This window comes from Taurulus bubalis (assembly GCF_910589615.1).
Source record: "Taurulus bubalis genome assembly, chromosome: 19".
Lineage (NCBI taxonomy): Eukaryota > Metazoa > Chordata > Actinopteri > Perciformes > Cottidae > Taurulus > Taurulus bubalis.
The window spans coordinates 11,977,009-11,995,751 of record NC_136607.1 but is presented as its reverse complement, the minus strand read 5'-3'; the positions used below and the strand labels follow the sequence as shown (position 1 = coordinate 11,995,751).

At 38.4% G+C, this 18,743-nt stretch overlaps 1 protein-coding gene across 1 annotated transcript; it reads right to left on the bottom strand.

Annotated features, from left to right (window-relative positions):
* Nucleotides 1-2,875: 2,875 nt before the first annotated feature.
* Nucleotides 2,876-17,785, bottom strand: cabp7b (calcium binding protein 7b; the record flags this gene model as incomplete). The annotated part of the gene is made up of 5 exons (XM_079234759.1): nucleotides 2,876-3,003; nucleotides 3,105-3,252; nucleotides 3,743-3,855; nucleotides 4,020-4,163; nucleotides 17,677-17,785. The coding sequence occupies 5 exons, from the start codon at nucleotides 17,783-17,785 to the stop codon at nucleotides 2,876-2,878; spliced, it is 642 nt and encodes a 213-aa protein (XP_079090885.1).
* Between the last annotated feature and the right edge of the window lie 958 nt (nucleotides 17,786-18,743).

The following is an 18,743-nucleotide window of genomic DNA, read 5'->3' as shown; positions in this document are numbered from 1 at the left end:
AAGACACAATTTTACACAATAACTAGATTTTACATTCAGACAAAACCCATATCTTGATATGTTCACATGAAGAGGTAATGTGATGCTCATACATAACCAGCTACTATGTATGAGATAAAATATCAGTTTTATTGCCCGAATGATATCTGTTTCAAACATCTCCTCTTGTGATAGAACTTTGATAAACTTTAAGAAAAAATATATAGAATTTTGTAAAACTTGTCAAATTTGACAAATATTTGTTAAAGAAAGATTTCTGAAAAATGAATCTTAACGAATCAGAAAAGTTAATGTAAGTGCATGGCATTAATACACACAATAACTTTGTATCTGAATGTCCAGTCAACCTGGAAATTATATCAGAAACCTGATATTTTTTTTGTACAATTTTTGTATTGTTTGTATACAAAACATTATGCTTACATTCATAATAAAAACACATAGACTTAATGTATCACTTTTCCAAGTAAGAAAATATAATCATGTTATACTTTAAACACAATGTTGTTTGGTGGTCATGTAAAAGCCAGAAAACAACATTTTTCATGATATGTTAAATTATTGTTCACAGCATACTTCAAAGTATTTCGATTTTTGATATTGTCTGCACGTCCACAAAAATCGACATTTACAGGAAAATGTCAAATTCAGCTTTTTTTTAACAATTACTATACAAATTGCATAATTATTTGAATACATACACTAGCGTTCAAAATTTGATCTCACACACATATAACACATTTCTACTTTAATGTGCATGCAAGTGTGTTTCGTGTGAAATGAATATCCTTAATTTAAATTTTCAGATTTGTTGAAACTTCATGGTTGACTTTAATCACAGCTGGTAACTCAAGTCATACAGCAGATCTTTGTCTTGTCTTGTGTCTCCATGATTATTTATGGTAACTCATTTTGGTGCCTCGATACATAGATTTGAAATATTTAGCATTGTGCATGTATTACTGGCAGAGTGTAAGTATGAAATACATGTTTTATATGTTTTTTAAGTTGTGTGATCGTCATTTGTCTTGAAGTCTGGGCTTTTTTAATAAATACCCATGCGCAAAATGTTGCCTGATATATCTTCGATGGATTTTGTGATCTCCTTATGTGTTTACATTTTGACCTATTGTTCACTTCAGTTTAATTCTTGAACCTACATTTTTGGTCAAGGCTCAATCTGAGCTTTAAAACAAACCAATTAATGAAAATAATAAAAGACATCTTGAGAAATGGGTTTGAGGATCATAGGTTGTGTCACCATTTATTTTTCATTCTTTTTTTCAGCCGCACTGTCCAGCGTGCTCCTATGCTTTTTCACCAGTTTTTTTTTTACAATTGTTGGGCTCTCATTTTTATGGTTTCATAAATGGTAAACTTTGGGACATTGACTTATATTGTTTTCATGTCTTTGTTTTTAAATCATATGCCTTAGGTCCGTGCTTTACCGGACCGCCTTTACTTCAGTTTAAGGTGAGTTATAGGACTCGTTGTTAATAACATGATCCGTCACAAAATTAACAAAGCAGTACACCTGACCAGCTTATCGTGATTTCATGACACCGTCTGCATGTTTGCAGCATCCCAACGACAAAACCAAGAGTCTACAGCATGCTAGCAGCTCTGTGAGGCGTAGCAGTGCTTGGAGCTAAATGCTAAGTCAGCATGTCAGCACATCAACAATGACAAAGCTACCATACTTATGTTTATTAGGTATACTGTTTACTATGTTTAAGTTTAGTGAGCTAGCATGCTAACATTTGCTAAGTAGCGCCAAGCACAGATTACAGCTGAGGTTAATTTGATTGTTAAATTCAGGGAATCCCCAAAATTATTCCAATTCCTCCTGAGACAATTCACTCAAAACCACAGAAGTCAACGTCAAGGTGGCGCTAGAGGAACAAATCAGATTATCACCAAAGTAATTGGGGTTACTTAAGGAACCCTTCATGCCGGGACCACACTTTGAGCCAATTCATTCAGTAGATATTGAGATATGAGTGAACACTTTGATCTGCTGGTGGCATTGCAGGAACATTCAGGCATCAGTACCATTAATTCTCTGGGAATAATGAGTGTCTGTTCAAAATGTCATGGCGTTTTTGAAGTATTTCAGTTTGGGTCAAAGTGATGAACTGACTGACTGACAGATATTACTATCATTAGAGCCATGCCGCTAGCATGGCTAATATGTTGCAGAATACTTGAAATACTCCATTCAAGTCAACAGATGTGTGTTTCGTATTAGTCAGGCTACTCTTTTGTTAAGGTTTAGACTACTGATGATGCAAGGTCAGCAAAGTATGTTAAATTGGATGTGAGTTGGACTTATGGACTGAAAAGCTTAGACACAGATGTAGACTTAAAAGACACACATTTTGCAGAAACCAGTCATCTATTGTTATGTTTTTGTCAGTGATTTAAAGCTACTTAATATGCAGCCCATCAACTTGTTTATATTGCTTTATTACTATCATCAGTTATATCATTATTGGGTGCACTCTAAATGGTAGAGTTATAGTCAACAACAGTAATATGTTTTGATATATTAGATACAGCACAGCTATTAGCCTACTACAGCACATACTTCTACAGTCTGCTTTCCAATCTAATTTCTTTGAATTAACGATATATTCTTCTTTTGAATACTAATCAGCCCTTGAAATGTTTCTCTTTCTATTTTTACCTTTATGCTTTTATTTGTGGTCATACAAAGCCACTGCGTGACATCATGTTGTTCATTATAGAGAGAAGTTGTGGCAGAATCCTCGTGGGTGGTGGAAACATTGAGCAAAACCAAAATCAGCATTTTTGGCTAATGTTTAAATTTCCATCGTCCTTCTTTATATCTCTTGGAAACCAGCTGGTGTAGCATTTATTTCATTCCCCTGCGCAGCATTTGATTTGCTGCAATGAGCATAACGCTGATGATAAATGCAATGGCGAAGGCACAAATCAGGCTTTTACGCACACATGTGTGTTTTTCCTGTTGAGTTGGGCTCGCTGTGGAAAGATTTAGAAGAGATATTAGCACGGCTAAGTGTCTCATCAGAGCTTTCAAAATGTCTGAACAATGTGTGAAATATAATCTGCATGTGACATACTGTCAATGTCCACATGGGACTCTGGACTGTTCAGGTGGTTCTCCTCAGTCATGATGATGTGCTCAATGTCTTTCATGGTGAGGTGGTCACGGAAAGTGTCGTAAAGAAGTCTCTTGAGCTCATCCACAGTCAGTTTCTGCATGTCACACTGGGGAGATGTAAAACACGAAGAAAGGTCTAATTAGCAGAGGAAAAACCCCTGTTTCAAAGGCCCTCAGTTACACAAATAAGATGGAGGACATCAATCAATAAATAGTGGTTAGACAGGGTAGCTCCTGGTGAACTAATCTACTTCATTATGCAACCAAATGGAAGGAGGTGCATATCTACATATATTACTTCAAGTGACGCACTATAACTATCAGAGGGGTCTGGTATGGCAAGGCCATTTGGAAATGAGTTAATGAGAAAAGTCAGAGAAGCACATGGGAATATTATGCATAATGTGATAATAATGTTAGTATTAGTTATTTAAATGACTAACATTAGTATTTTCTGTATTGTCATTTAATTGAAACAAACCGTTCTGCATCACACAACAACAGGAAAGCCAAAAGGGAAACTTACTTAAAAGAGGAAAGAGAATTGATTAAAGAAAATGTGTAGACTCGATTGCAGATACTTATGCCAACATATACCTTCCAAAACACTGAATCGAAGTCTGCTCCGTGGAACTTATCAGGCATTCCAGCAGCAGAGAGTTTAGGACCAAGCAATGTGACAAATTCATCAAAGCCGACTTGACCGTCACCTGATGAAACAGACAGAAACACAAACCTGGATTATATGCAACAGTCTTTTGAACTTGCTGATGGACAGAGAGAGAGAGAGAGAGAGAGAGAGAGAGAGAGAGAGAGAGAGAGAGAGAGAGAGAGAGAGAGAGCGAGAGAGAGAGAGAGAGAGAGAGAGACATACCATCTATATCAAGTCTTTGGATGATGACCTCCAGCTCCACCTCATTGGGCATGTAGCCCAGTGAGCGCATGGCCGTCCCCAATTCCTGCTTTGAGATGAAGCCATTCCCATCACGGTCAAATACTTTGAAAGCCTCACGGATCTCTGTTGGGAGAAGGAGGGCAGTAATTATGGAGTGAAAAGAGCCATGGCATGTTAATATATATTTATCACAATTTCCCACTGTGAGCAACAGCATGCAGGCACAGCTGAGATGTTGTTTGAAGGATGTATGTATAATGTTTGTAGTATGAGTGTATGGTCCCTTAAAGCAGTTAGAAATTGTGTTGACTTAAGAATCCCAGGCAGTTACACTCAAAGTCAAAGCTCAAAAAGTATAATCTGTGTTTCTTAGATGACATATTTTGAGGAAAGGGAGGCATATCTGAATATTTAACGTTGGAAAAAAGAGGGAAAAAAAGAGGGAAATCAGTTTTTTTTTGCTATTACTGCACATGTAGTAAAGGATAAGTCTGGTGATATTTTATATATATTTATGTTTCAATAATTCCCATGAAAATCCCTCAACCAACAGTGATCAGTGAGAGACTGGAATGTGTCAGCACTGTGATGAGAGACAGAGACGGTAGTTGATCGTTTCAGCACCGTGATAAGATACTCTATATAGATGTGCACAGTGCAAAGTGCAGCTCAGCGCCAGTGAAGTAGCATTTTCCTAAGTTGCGTAAATAGAATGAATATACAAAGTGTGGCCCCTGTTTATATTAAGACGTATCACCTCTGCCAAGGAGGCTATGTTTTCAGTTCGGTTTGGTTCTGGGTTTGTTTCTCCGTTTCTCAGTTTTTCAGCAGGATTACAGGAAAACGACTGGACCCATTTTCATGAATCTCGGTGGACGGATGTAGCATAGACCAAGGAACAACCCATTCAAGTTCAGATTGTCTTGGTGGAGGTCTGTGCTCTCTGAGTGCCCTCCTAGTTCTATTTTGTTACCTGACCTGTTATATTATGAAATACTTTTCGGTTGAGATCATATGGTGTAAAGTCCTTGTTTGTTATAGATGTATACTAACATACACCTTCACAGCCGACACCTGTTATAATAGCCGTAGCACAATTGCTTGTGAAAGAAAGCAGCGAGCAGGTTCACGTGTTTATAATTACCTACAACTTTTGGTGAATAATCCATAAACATCGTCATCCTCACCCTGCATCACAGTATTCTGTTTGAAGTGCTAAAAGGAGCAGTTGTGCATCAAAGACACTGGACCTCTGTGGCCCTTTTTGATGTACAGCCTCAAATATACAATATATATTCAAAGCTTGCTCAGTTACATGTCATTAGACGAAACACAACATGCAATGAAGAAAATTGCATATTTAGGATATAAAATTATACCAACATGTAAATGATACATGAACAAGCTAGCTGGCAGGAGGCTGCGGTCCATCAGGACAAAGACCTCACGCCACACTAACAGTTTCTTCCCGTCGGCAGTCGGGCTCATCAACAGGACAATTTCAAACTGCTCACGCCCCTGCACATCCCTTCATACTTCATATTTAAATACGTTTCTCACTTTCACATACACTAACAGTACACTTGTTTAAAGTTTTGTTATCTGTTTATCTGTGCTTTATTTTATATTTTATATTCTTTTGTGAATGTAATATGTTTCTATTTCTTGCACTGTGTTGATTGTTGGTGATTGTCCAATGTATGAACCACCCGCCAAGACAAATTCCTCGTATGGAAACATAAATGGTTCTGATTCTGATTTAATGCAAAACTGATATACTTGAAACAAAAAAGGAAAAGTGACGAAAAGAACAAGGAAATGAACATGGTAATCAACATAATTGACAATGGGACTAGATTTGCTACCCAGTCCCACCACTGGGCACTGGAGCCAATCTGGCTCAGTCAGGTTATGTCATCAAACATAAACTCACCTTTACATTCAGTTTTACTGCTGCAAGAGCTTGTATGGAGCTTCATATGAACTTCAAATGAATGCATTATACTGACTGCGTCTATCATGGAGAACACTAATTTGCATGCAAGTATGTGATTGGGAAAGCAGCACCTGTAATTTGTATTCAAGCCCACAAGTGGACAAGACCCTATCATCCATCTTGTGTACATGAATGACTGAGAGGCTACAGTTTACAGTGAACCCAAAGTGGAAGACTTCAACCTTGTGGGACGATAGAATTGTTGCAGTGTGTCTTTTGGTCTTTGGTGCAGTCGTTGAGATCTTTCTGAAAAATGGACACTGTCTTGACCAAACCTTGACCTAACTGACACAACATATTTGTCTAAATTACAGCCAGCAGTGCGGTTTGAGTTTTTTAATCTCCCTTCGGCACCACCCTAGAGTCAATGTCATGACCCCTATCGCCAGTGACAAATAATGAATTCACTGAGCCAGCTGAGCAGTGGCTGGACTACTGATGTTTCACATTATAAGAAAGAAATATTTAAAAAGCAAAAACAAATGTACAGATGAATCTACTCGGGATAAACTACGTCTCTGCTTCTCTGAAAAGGAAGACTTCATTATAATATTTGATTTTTCACCTGGTTTTACAACACAGAATTACAATAACATACTTTCTTGCAAACAATTTGGCATTCCACATACAACATTACTCGATGTTCTCTCTTTATCATCCACCCTCCCCCATCACAATATTTTAGCTTATTTAATGTCGTTTATTTTTAATATAGAACATGATAGTTTATATTTATATAGATCTTACATTTATTTGTAATTCATTTACAGAGGCAATGTAGACATCTTCACTTCCTATCGGCCCATATTTTGAAGTTAATTTCTACTGCAATGCAGAAGGTCGACGCATAATGTGAACACCATATGGTGCAACACAGTACAAGTGCAACCTTTGAAATACATCCCTGCTACAGTGTCAACAAAAACTGATCACTATAAACTGCACAAAGGCATTATTATCATTTTTACATTATCATGTGCGACTCGTGCATGTCATAGTTGGTCAATCTTTAAACGCATCATTATGGTGGAATTTTAGTGACAATAACAGACCATATTGCACATGCCTGCAAACATACAAGCAAAACATGCATTCAGACATAGTACATACATACGTACAAAGAGTATACACGTGATACTACAGAACCACCACTAGTGTTTGAACTGGAGCTGGCAAAAACTGATAAAAATGTTGCTTTGCTGAACACATCCAACAGACACAGATGTTGCTCTGAGTACTTGAGTGTGAACAGCCTGGTTATCTAAAGTCAGGGCCAAACCATGAAAGTCCTTGTACATTATGTTATCACAAGATTGTATTTTTATTAATTCAGCATTTCCCCAGCAGCAGCTAACCAAGGGCTGTATGAGAACACCTTTTAGGGTTCATTCTGCTGGTAGGAAGAGAACCGTTTCAGATGATTTACTTAATACCAACTTGTTTTACAATATTAAAGTAAATCATTAATGTTGGTGTGAAATAAGTAATTGCTCAAGTCAGTGACAATAAGTTGGTTGTAAAAATGCAGTAAAATAGTGTCAGTGACTTTGATATTTTATGACCAATTTGTCACAATGTATTAGAGTGTCTGTCTTTGAGATAATGGCCTTGACTGTAACACTGAGTCAAACTAAATACGTCATCAGTGAGTCGAGTCAAGGGTAAAAACATGCTCACGGGTGTGTCCACACTGACAAATATGCTCTTCCAGATTGAAAATATTTGAAACAATTACTTTAGTCGATGTGTTAGAGGGGTCATTGACATGGATATTAAAAGCACAAACACGTTGTGCAAAGATAATGAATCTGACACACTAGTATTTTTTCGAGGGAGACCGTATGAAGCGTGCAACATACTGTGTAATCACTGTTGACTTTGGGTACAACAAAATCAAACTTGCAGTGTGTAAATCGGCAATAACAAATGTGCGTTAAGTCATGAGTGTGTAGCAACCGTTGTCTAAATTATTAAATATATATATATATATATATATACGTATATATATATATACGTATATATATATATATATATATATATATATATATATATATATATATATATATAATCTGGTAATGTGCATTCTTTACTTCCTTGACAGGTGCTGCATCGTCTTAAAAAGGATTCAGGGGTCCACAGAGGAAATATCAGTGTTTCTTTGCTTTTTACTTTGTGGCACAATAATATCTTTGATGTAATCCAATGGATCCTGTGTTACACATGTTGGAAGCTTGGGTCAACAATTATTTCAAAGCAGATTTTGCCCTGCCATTACAAAACGAAATATTGACTGACAATTTCATGGCAGGTTAGATCAACAGCTGCCAAGCAATCGTGATGCTGATTGTTTCCCGAAGAGCAAACCGGCTGTTTGATGTTTATTCTGCAATGTAGAGCAGTTTGTTTTAGCGTCTTTGACCTGATTTCCACCTTTGTCTTTCACTCATCATCTCATTAAACCAGGTGTTCTCCTCATCCGTCTCAGCTCACAGATTACTTCTTGGCTCAATCCCAAACTTCCCACAAAAGGACTAAGCCATCTGAAACTTTTAAGAGCCGGTATACAATTTGTGATATGCTTGAATTGATGTGTTCCAAGCATCAAAGAGACACCTTCGCCAACCCTGAGATCTAAACCTAGGACTTAAAAGTCTGCTGACCTTCCAAGTGAGCTAAATCGGAACATGAGGACCAACAGATCTTATTGACCGTTTTGACCGACCAGCAGAGTGATGCATGCTGGTTGTTGGTGCAGCTAAAAACATCCATGAAAATGGTCCATGACGACGGCTGATGCCAAGAAGCCCTCTGCTGCACACTGGCAGAATGCCGTTGCCGCTGGCAGCAGCAGAAAGGCCATTGAAGCTCGCTCACCTAAATAATTGGGAAAATCCCAAATAAGGACTTTACGCCAGAAGAAGAGTGTAGGAAACCAACACGGCATTTGGTGAGATGACACTGTTGTGCATCACTTTGATATCCTAAACCTTTCATTTTATTTTCAAAGGGGAAAACAATTACTTTAAAGATGTTTCAGTGGCCATGTTGTAATTAAAAGATACCACAGGGGAGACAAAGTAAAAACGCTGATCATGCATTAACGGTAATGGTGCGTTGTAGTTAGCAATTTTTTTTCAAGCACATTTTGATACATTAGCACTGTTTGATGCCACATTTGGTGTCCCTTTCTGAGAGGATGTGTTTCAAGACTGCAAACTGATATTCCTCATTGTGACTATTTATATTGGTATGTTTATCAAGGAATGGGACTTTTCTTTTAAATTGACTTTAAAATGTAAAACTGGAAGGGCACTTGGAAAGCGCAACCTTCGCCAAGGCCGTTTCCATCAGTGAGAAATAATGCGTCCGTCCACCCTGTGATTTGTATCGGCTTGAAAATGTGATGGGTTCTTCCTTGACCCATGCTACAATCTTCCAACTACTACTTTTCATGAAAATTGGGCCAATTCCTTTTCTGTAATGCTTCTGACAAATAGACAAAAAACAAGAACAACACAAACCTACAAACTGAACCGAATACATAACAACCTCCTCGGCGGAGAAAATAACAAAGTTGCAAAACATATCTCCGGATTCATCAACGTCTTTTAAATTGTTTCTAAAAAGAGCTCCCCTGGCTTTCTGCCTAATCACTTGCCAAACCGTGAGTTTCTGTGAAACCAGAAGTTTCTGGGAATTTGCTGGGACCGGTGACTAGACAGAAAGTACACGAAACAGAGCTTGTGTGCATCAATCCTCTGCATTGGAGAAGACACAAGAAAACGTGTGAGGTTCAGTTGTCTTTAAAACAAAGAACACTGCTATCTTGAGGTTATCCTTGAGGGAAAAAAGCCCTACAGTGATTGTCCAGTTCTCTGCAAAGATCCCTCTTCACCCTCAGTAACGATGATGACATTGCACAGGAAACGATAATAGAGTTAATACAGCAGGAGGTAGATGAAGAGGTCTCTTTGCTCCACAGGAACTGAAGAGAAGAGAATAACAACAGGCAGTCTCCAGTCTCCAAAGTTGCTGTATGTGCATGCATGGCCTTAACGCACAACACTATTCACAATAGGTTTTGTCTCAAAACTGTCACCACATTATAAAGGTCATGTCAGATGTCAATTCAGTTGTTTCTAATCCAGATGAGCTACTATATTTTCTTTGTCTAGTCACATTCAAAAACATAACATCAGTTTACACAGAAAAGAGGAGATTCATGTCTCTTCTAATCTCTTCTACTAATAACAGGAACTTTTGGGTCAATCCAAGATGTAGCCCTTTGCTTTGATGAAATGTAAATACAAAAATTGGATACATTCTTAAATCCGGAATGTTTTTACAGCAACCTCAGATAATTCAAGTCCAGAAGGGAAGACATATTACAAATGTCACTTGCCCGGACAAACATTCTCCTTTAAGTGAGCAGTGTTTAGGATTTAGTGGGATCTAGCCCAGGGTTGCAGATTTATTGAAACCAAATGATTACCACTCTGCTCGCCCCTCCCTGTGTAGAAAACCTACGGTGACCTTCGGGTAATGTCAAAAACATGAAAGGCCTTCTCTAGAGACAGTGTTTGGTTTGTCCATTCTGGGCTACTGTAGAAACACGGTCCACCGGCTCCCTATGTAGATATTATGGGCTGATGAAAACATAACAATTCAGTTTCAGGTGATTATACACTAATGGAAGCCTAATAATGAATGGATATTATATATGGATATATAACAATAATAATAATATATAAAACTGTTATTGTTGATTCTTTACTGTTTTTATGACTGTTTTACTGTTTATTTATATTGATATTACTTGTTCTTTATTTTATTTGGCTATGTGTCTCTTGTTTGCATGTCTGCTGCTGTAATGCTGCAATTGCGCTGCGGGACTAATACAGTAATATCTTATCTTATTCCATTTCTGCCATTACACACCCTAACATCTTACACCCTGATCTTTTGAAAATAAAAACTGTGGGATTGTGTGTGTAATGTGACAAGGAGGGAGTCCACACAATGTTATACTAAAAACCAAACATAATTCATTAAACAAAGGTTCACTCAAATGAACAGAGGAGTGTGCAGATCAGCAATGTCAGCAATTGAAAGCGGAGCATGGATTTGTGGCATATGAGCTGTGAAGCTGCCGAAGGTGCAAAAACAAAAAGGCACTGATGCAGGGTGGGCATCTGCTGTAGCGAGTGAGAGACACAGTGAGAACATGTACCGGCTTTTATAGCCTGCAAGGCCCGAGTGAGCGTAATCAAGCTAACGACCCTCCCATGTCAGCCAACTGCCTGCTGAGGTCGGCCAGCACAACCAGGACAGTGGGCCGGGGCGTCACATCTGTTCCTTAAATGAAGTGGTTTTCTTATTAAAAGAAAACTCATTGAGGTAGTTACAGAAGATTGTTTAGAGGATAAAAAAATCTTCACCGGGAGATGAATCAGCCTCTTTTCATTAAATAAGAGCCCCTCTCAGGTGGTTACAATAATAACGATATGATGACACCCATGACATCCTCTTCCCTGTTATTGGAGGGGATTTTTTTTTTACGAGAGGCTACAAAAATAAAAATGTTGTACAGCTGAGAGGGCTCTAATGGAGAACAAAAATAGGTCGACACATCATATAAATAATGTCAGAGGACCGCAAATGTACACATTTTTATTTATGAGGGCTGTGAAAATACCACTAAATTGTGCAGCAACTGCTATCAACACGGTTATCTTCAAAATCCAACTGATGTTTCTGGCTGACTATAAACCAAAACGTACATAAGCAAAAATCTCACATAAATAATAGTCAAACAGGAATTTATTTACGTTTGTATGGTACTAGATTTTTAATTGGTAACTACAGTAGCTTGATATGGTTCAACTTGTATGGATGCCTTAGAAGTAAAAACTGTACTAATTACCTCATTTATACACTGCTGATTGACCCAGGCAAAAGTATTTTCCAAAATAACCACAAAAAATGTCAGAGGTGTCACACTGGATAAATACTGTGTGAACTGAATTAGTTAAACATACAATATGATGACTCACGATGCGACAAGACATGATACACCATACAATAATGTGTTGCACCTGTGGAGAGTCTTATAACAACACAGACACGCAATAAAAAAGATCAATCACCCTATCATCCCAGGTCCCACATATTTACATCTCATCTCTGATTTACTGCACCTTCACATTATTACATTTACATACAACACACACCGTCACCAGAGACGTAGAGGACGTGCTCCACGAGCCCTGCAGCTAAAACAGCTCCTGCTGTCAAACAAATATTAAATACTTCCACTACCTGCAGCGTTCTGCGGGCTGAGGTGAAATTATGTTACGTGTTCATTTGTGGAGAATTAAATAATTACAAACAGCCAGAGCTTGACTTTATTACCAGCCGTGACAGCATGTTGGTTTTGTTGCCAGGATAGTGTCACAATGAGGCGTTGAGATCAAAATGAAGGAGGAGTTCAAAGATAGGTGTTGTCTGAGCAAGGATGTCATCAGATACAATCCTGATAATATAATAAAACAAAGGTAGTGTTAAAAACAAGGAAGCAGGCTGATTAACACTCTTTTTGTCTGAGAACATGATCATCTCTCTTACAAATAAATGTGAGACGAACCCACGACTCCTTCAGTCTTTTGCATATGCTGCAGCCTCAGATTTAAACTTTGTGGGTAACTTGGCCTGCAGCTCTTCTAACCTTTCAGTTATACTGAAAGACAACTGTCGAGTCAAACGTGTAGACTTTCTAGCAGAAATAAGATAAATAGAAAGTAAAACAGATTATACAGCTTTGTCCAAGTTTTCATAGTTTAACATTTGCTTTCTTTCCAAGTGCATCCCAATTTAGTAGGGTGATGTCAACAGACAGGAACATGGGAGAGTAAGGACACTCATAATGAACATCTTGTAACAGTGTTAAATGACATTGTTTGTAACTACGAAGGTGACAACCGCAATGACCAGACATTTATCATTGACCACAGAGGAAGTCACAATAAACTAAAGCAAAGATGTACGTGTCATGTCTGTGGCTTTTTAACCTTGTTGTAGTTAGTTTACTGTGAAATAAAAACACTATGACTGTGTGAAGAACATCTCTACATTGCAAATCTGACCTGACAAATATCACTCTGTATGTGGACAGTATATTTACAGCTATAGAGCCCTGACTGCTGTAATACAGTAACACACACACACACACACACACACACACACACACACACACACACACACACACACGCACACACACAGAGCACACATATACTAGTCATTTGACAATGTTGCTGCAAAAAAAACATGCCATTTGTAAGCACAAAGACGACAGCTTTGCATACAAAGTGGGAGACTACACTTCGCCACAATGCCTGACGTCTGGGGGATTCTCCTGCTGGCTGTGATCTATAAATACTGTTCACATCCTCCGTCAGCAAAGCACCGAGGAGTGATACGAGCTTGAAGAGACCTCCAAGAGTTTAACTGCCGGGAAGTCATGACTGTTGAGCCATAAAACGAGAGTCTTATCAGTTTCAACACATGTGCAGTTTGAGTGTCTGCCAGCTTAATTCAAGTTATGACATGTGCTTTAGTACATGTAATATGATAGATCATATTTTAAATAGGACATTTGTTATAATTATTATTTTTTAATTAAATGGGTTTATGTCAAGTCTTTCAGTTATTTCTGATCATGGTAATTTATATTGAGTCTAATCATTCAGAATATCTCTACAGATCACTCTATTGCCTCACATGTACTTTGTGTGCATGCACATAACCACATGATTAGACATTGCTTTGTTGACATATGTGAGTCTAATTATTCAAGGTAATGGATGTATGCATGTTGGCCAAAGATGTATTCAGTAATCCCTGTAGTTCATGCATAATGACCTGAACTTGGCTCTGGACATTGGTTTTAATATTGCGCTCATTAAATGGGGATACACTTGGCACAGCACAATGTCCACATATTTGCAAAATGATGCTTTGTGAGTATAGCTCTTTCACACATGGGTAAACACATAATTTGTGTTGAACAATAAAGGTTTTGGATGAGACGTTTAAAAAGCTAAAATTCATAAGTATAGGCCTTTGTGCACTTTTAGACTGAACTACAGTTACTTGCTCAGTAGTAATGTTTTGAATACATATCAGGGTTTATGACAACTGCATGACACAAGAGTGAAAGCGAGGGCAGGAAGCCTTGCCATGACCGGCCCACCCGGGCAACCATCTGTTCAAAAAACATTCCCTGGAAACTGCCGCTCCATTAAGTGCTGTGAGTACTGAATCAGCCTCCCTAAAACTCACCCAGAATACACAACAGTGTGTCTTTAATCCTCACTATTTGCTACAATTTATAGAGATGTATCTACATATTGTAGCCAATGTAGTTGTGGTAAATGCAGTTAATATTGCAGATATAATTGTGATCCACATACAATGTCAGATTAAAGATCACAAATGTCTTGAGACGGCAGGATTATAAAGATTTTCAGATAATCTCGAGTGTGCCACTGAATAATTATCCACGTTTTATGGATAATTGCAATCATTTAATTAATCGATGCATTTAAAATTAAATCTGTAAAGTTATTTGCTACTTGCAAAAGTATTTGTTAGATAGTAAGACAAATCCTCATTAAATGGGCAAGTAAATAATTCATGAATCTATTTTTGAATGATGAACAGTGTCTTTCTTCTTCCTTCCTATTCTTCTTTAACTTTTAATAAACATAATATTTTTAAAAATGCTACCAAGCCACATGTCATCGGAAATTGAGTTAGCCATTGAGAAATTAATTTTATAGAGAAAACATTTCCAACTTTATCCTGACATAAAGAAACTGAGAGTTATTTGAAATTAGTCGCAGTGTTACTGAAACAGCTTCTAGTCGCCATCTGAGATCCTGCAGCTCAAGGCTCTTCTGGATTTGTTTCATTGAACCGAGGCAGTTGCTGGTTGCTAAGACATCAAAGTGTCTGGTGATATCGGTAATGGCCTTAAGAAGTTGAATTATTCATCTAACATTGTTCTTGTTTGTTTGCTTGGTGGCAAATCAAATATGTGTTTTTGTCTGTGGGAATCTCTTACCTTCCCTTGACTAATCTACATCCCTGTAATTGTAAACTGTCACATGTCTACTGTTCACTTTTACCACTAAGGCCACTAAAGCTTCTGCTGCTGTGGTGTGACATGCTGTATATTTTGCACATGAGGCAATGACCTTTTGACCTTGTGTGTTATGCTCTCAGTGGGCACTAAAATGGTCAGCATGTCTCTGCAACGTCACCATGAGAAATTCCTGTTGATTTTCACAGAGGTTTGCCTGTTCTCACTTTAGTGTAAGTTTCATGGTCTCTAATCGCTCAACTTAAAACAAAATTGCACGTCTTTGGTATCACTTTTTAAGGTGAATATGTGAATACGAAGTTTAGATAGTTGGCTATATTTGAACCATCATATTGGTTTCTGTAGATGTTGCGCAGTTCAAAAAGTATTGAAGCAGATGATAATAAGGCCATATCAATTCGTACATTGCTGTCAGAACTTTAGTCGTCTGGATTTAATGTCTAAGAAGTTTTCATCTGCTTGGTCTGGATTCTATAGTCAAAATGAGGACACACCATTACTGCACTTATTTCAGTGGTACTTGTGTAGTCATCTCCCAAAGCTTGATATATGTATAGCTGTTCAGTCACAATGATGTGCTACAGTAATCTGTTTCTCAGATGATCCCAAATTACACTGGGTACACACACACCTTACTGGGAAAAGGATATTATCATAATCATAAATATGATTAGGGAGAGTAATTACATGGGTTGAGCAATTAGGGAACTTCTGCCCTGCAGTAATTAAAGATGTTGGGGAGGAAAAAAACATGTATCGGCTGTTTTGCAAACCTCTGAGAAACACTGGATGGACTGCAGTGTTGTTCACAGACCAACAACTGCAGCTCCTAAGCTCCCACGCTGTGTGTGAAGGTGGAGCAGTTGTACGGTCAAGGGTAGCTGCTCAGTAAGTGGGAGGTTGCGGATTCAGTCTGTCTGAGGATCTGTAAGTGGAAGACGTTCATCTGAAACTCTCACACCTCCCTCAACAGCCACAAGCAGAGTGCTCTGTAACACACGGTTGGAGCTGCTTGGTGACAAAAGGCAGAGTCCTGTTTACTCTAGGCATTGCCGAGGTGTGAGGCCATGTAAATGAAGCAACGCATTATGTGCTCTGTGAATCTTCCCTGGGTAAATGCAGTCACCGTTGAATTGTCTGTCTCTGTTCAGAATATTTAATAGCTTTCAATCAGTAAACTACATTTTGAAAAGACTTCTCCACTACTTGAAAGGTCGTGTCGTCAACGACTGCACGGCATCTGGTGCAACACACAACACTCAATTTGGATGTTGCTCTAAATTCTTGCTTTTTCATGGCCAACCTTTTAATTAAATTTATGTTGTCATTGCAGATAGTGGATTTTCAATGTCAAATGAGTGGCTCAAAGGAAGGGCAGGCAGCCACTTGTGGGCGCGGGCAACCTGCAGACAAAAGAAAGGGAAATGGAATTCCCTCTGAATAAAAGACTTGGTGATATCAAATCTGATCTGAGTTATCTCGTTATTGTAGTCTGCAAGGCTTTGCTCCGAATCACTGCCAGATGTGCTTTCTCACTGTGAGGACCATTTGCCAAAACAAAACCTCCTTCTTAACAGCTATGCACTATGGCTTTTATTGAAAGAACGATCATAATGCTCTAATGAATCTTTTAGATGGCCTAATTGCAACACTGTGCTATGAATGGTCTTTTTTTTTTAATTAATCGAAGATGAAATACATCATACAAACCGGAAAGAGATGAAAGGATTTAATTCAAGTCTTAAAAAAATTAATCAATCTCCTATCTTATATCTGAGTTTAATATGGGATGGACTTTCTAGAAATTATAATTTAATCTTTATTTTTGTTATACGTTTTCCATCCATCAAAGACCCTTTCTCTATTTCAGGCTGGTCTTTTGTTGTGCAAATTTCAAGCATTGTCCACCTGACTCTAAAGACTTGTCTCTTGGCTCAAGCGCAAACATCTTACAGTAAGTGAAATCCATGCAGTGCAGTTAAGTAACAGGTGCCATGGATATAGCCAGGAGATATAACAATGTATTTTACTCATACCTTTATGCAATGTGCCATGTGTGGAGAACGTGGCATGTGCTGACAATCAGGAGGATTATTATCGTATTGCTATTATTATTAGACGATGTGACATTTTAAAATTATGTAATGACAAAAATCAGAAGCAAAAATATGCAAAAAGAAAGCCAGTCGAAGATAAATGTAAATATACAGATGGTATATGTATCCTAGATTTTGTGAAACATTTAAACCTTAAACATAATGAAGAAAATCTGCACTGCTGATTTTTTTTTTTTTTAACAAGCACACCTTATTATTGGTGTCCATGTCACATTTGTGGATAAGGAAAAGCAGCGCCCACCGTGTGGAGCTCTCCCGGGTCCTGAACTGGTTTGTCAGGTGGACGTTGCATCTCGATGCAACAACTCTTTAACATTACAACAAGCACACGCGACCACAATCCAACCGACACACGAGACTCACCTTCCACCTCATCCTCGGGCAGGATAACGGGGGTCCGGTAGGTGAGGACATCTGGAATAGTGCAAAGTCCCTTGTACATGAACCTGGTGGTCACGGCACGCACTGGCATTTCTGCGAGAGAGGACCAACTGGGTCGCGATCTTCATATATATATCCTATAGCTCTCCGGAGTTTTGAGACAGACCCGTTGCTACTGTCTTTGAAATGCTAAATCTAAGCAAATGAAACAGGAACTCCCTCCTCTGCGCAAAGTTCAACCCTCGTCGTGTTTTCCAGATTTTTTTTCGATAAGACTAATCTTATCGCAGTGAGCTGCGCGTTTAACCAATAATGCAGCGTGTAAATGTAAATCGCATTTGGTTTCAATGTAACAGATTATATGGAGCAAATACGGAATACCATTTGCTCCATCAAAGAAATGAAAATGAAAACTTTTACTTCATAGCCTGTTGACCATTAAGACATTTATTAGCTGGGAAAATGTGAACATTTAGTCAAACAGGCTACTTTGCCTTGTGTAGCTCCTGCATAAAAAAAAAAATAGACCATGCAACAATATCGGCATTTAATCGACCTTTTCGCTGTCGGTGTTGTTGATTCCTACAACTCGTCTTGTTCTTTTAAACTGTCTATTTCCGACACAATCTGCTTCACTTTTCTCCCCTGTGACTGCATCTTCTTAAGAAGAAAAAAACGAATCAACATACAAGAAAACGAGAGCCCTGATGAGCTGTTACTATCCGGTAAACAAGGTGTAATCAAAATCATGTCACATTTCTTTTTTCCTGGAGAGCAGCTTCGAGGGATTCCTGGGTGACCCCCTTCTCTTCTGATTCAGACACGCTGTATGAGGCAGTGATCCTCTCTCTCTCTCTCGCTCTCGCTCTCTCCAGCTGTCTGCTCCATTCTCATTGGAGTCTCACAAAGCAGACACACACACACACACACACGGACACACACTCACACGCACACGCCTCCACCATACTGCTGCTTCTGTCACAGCGGAGTCTATTGACCGTCTCCAAATTATAATGGGATTATCTTCATTTTCTGCACCATGATGGCTG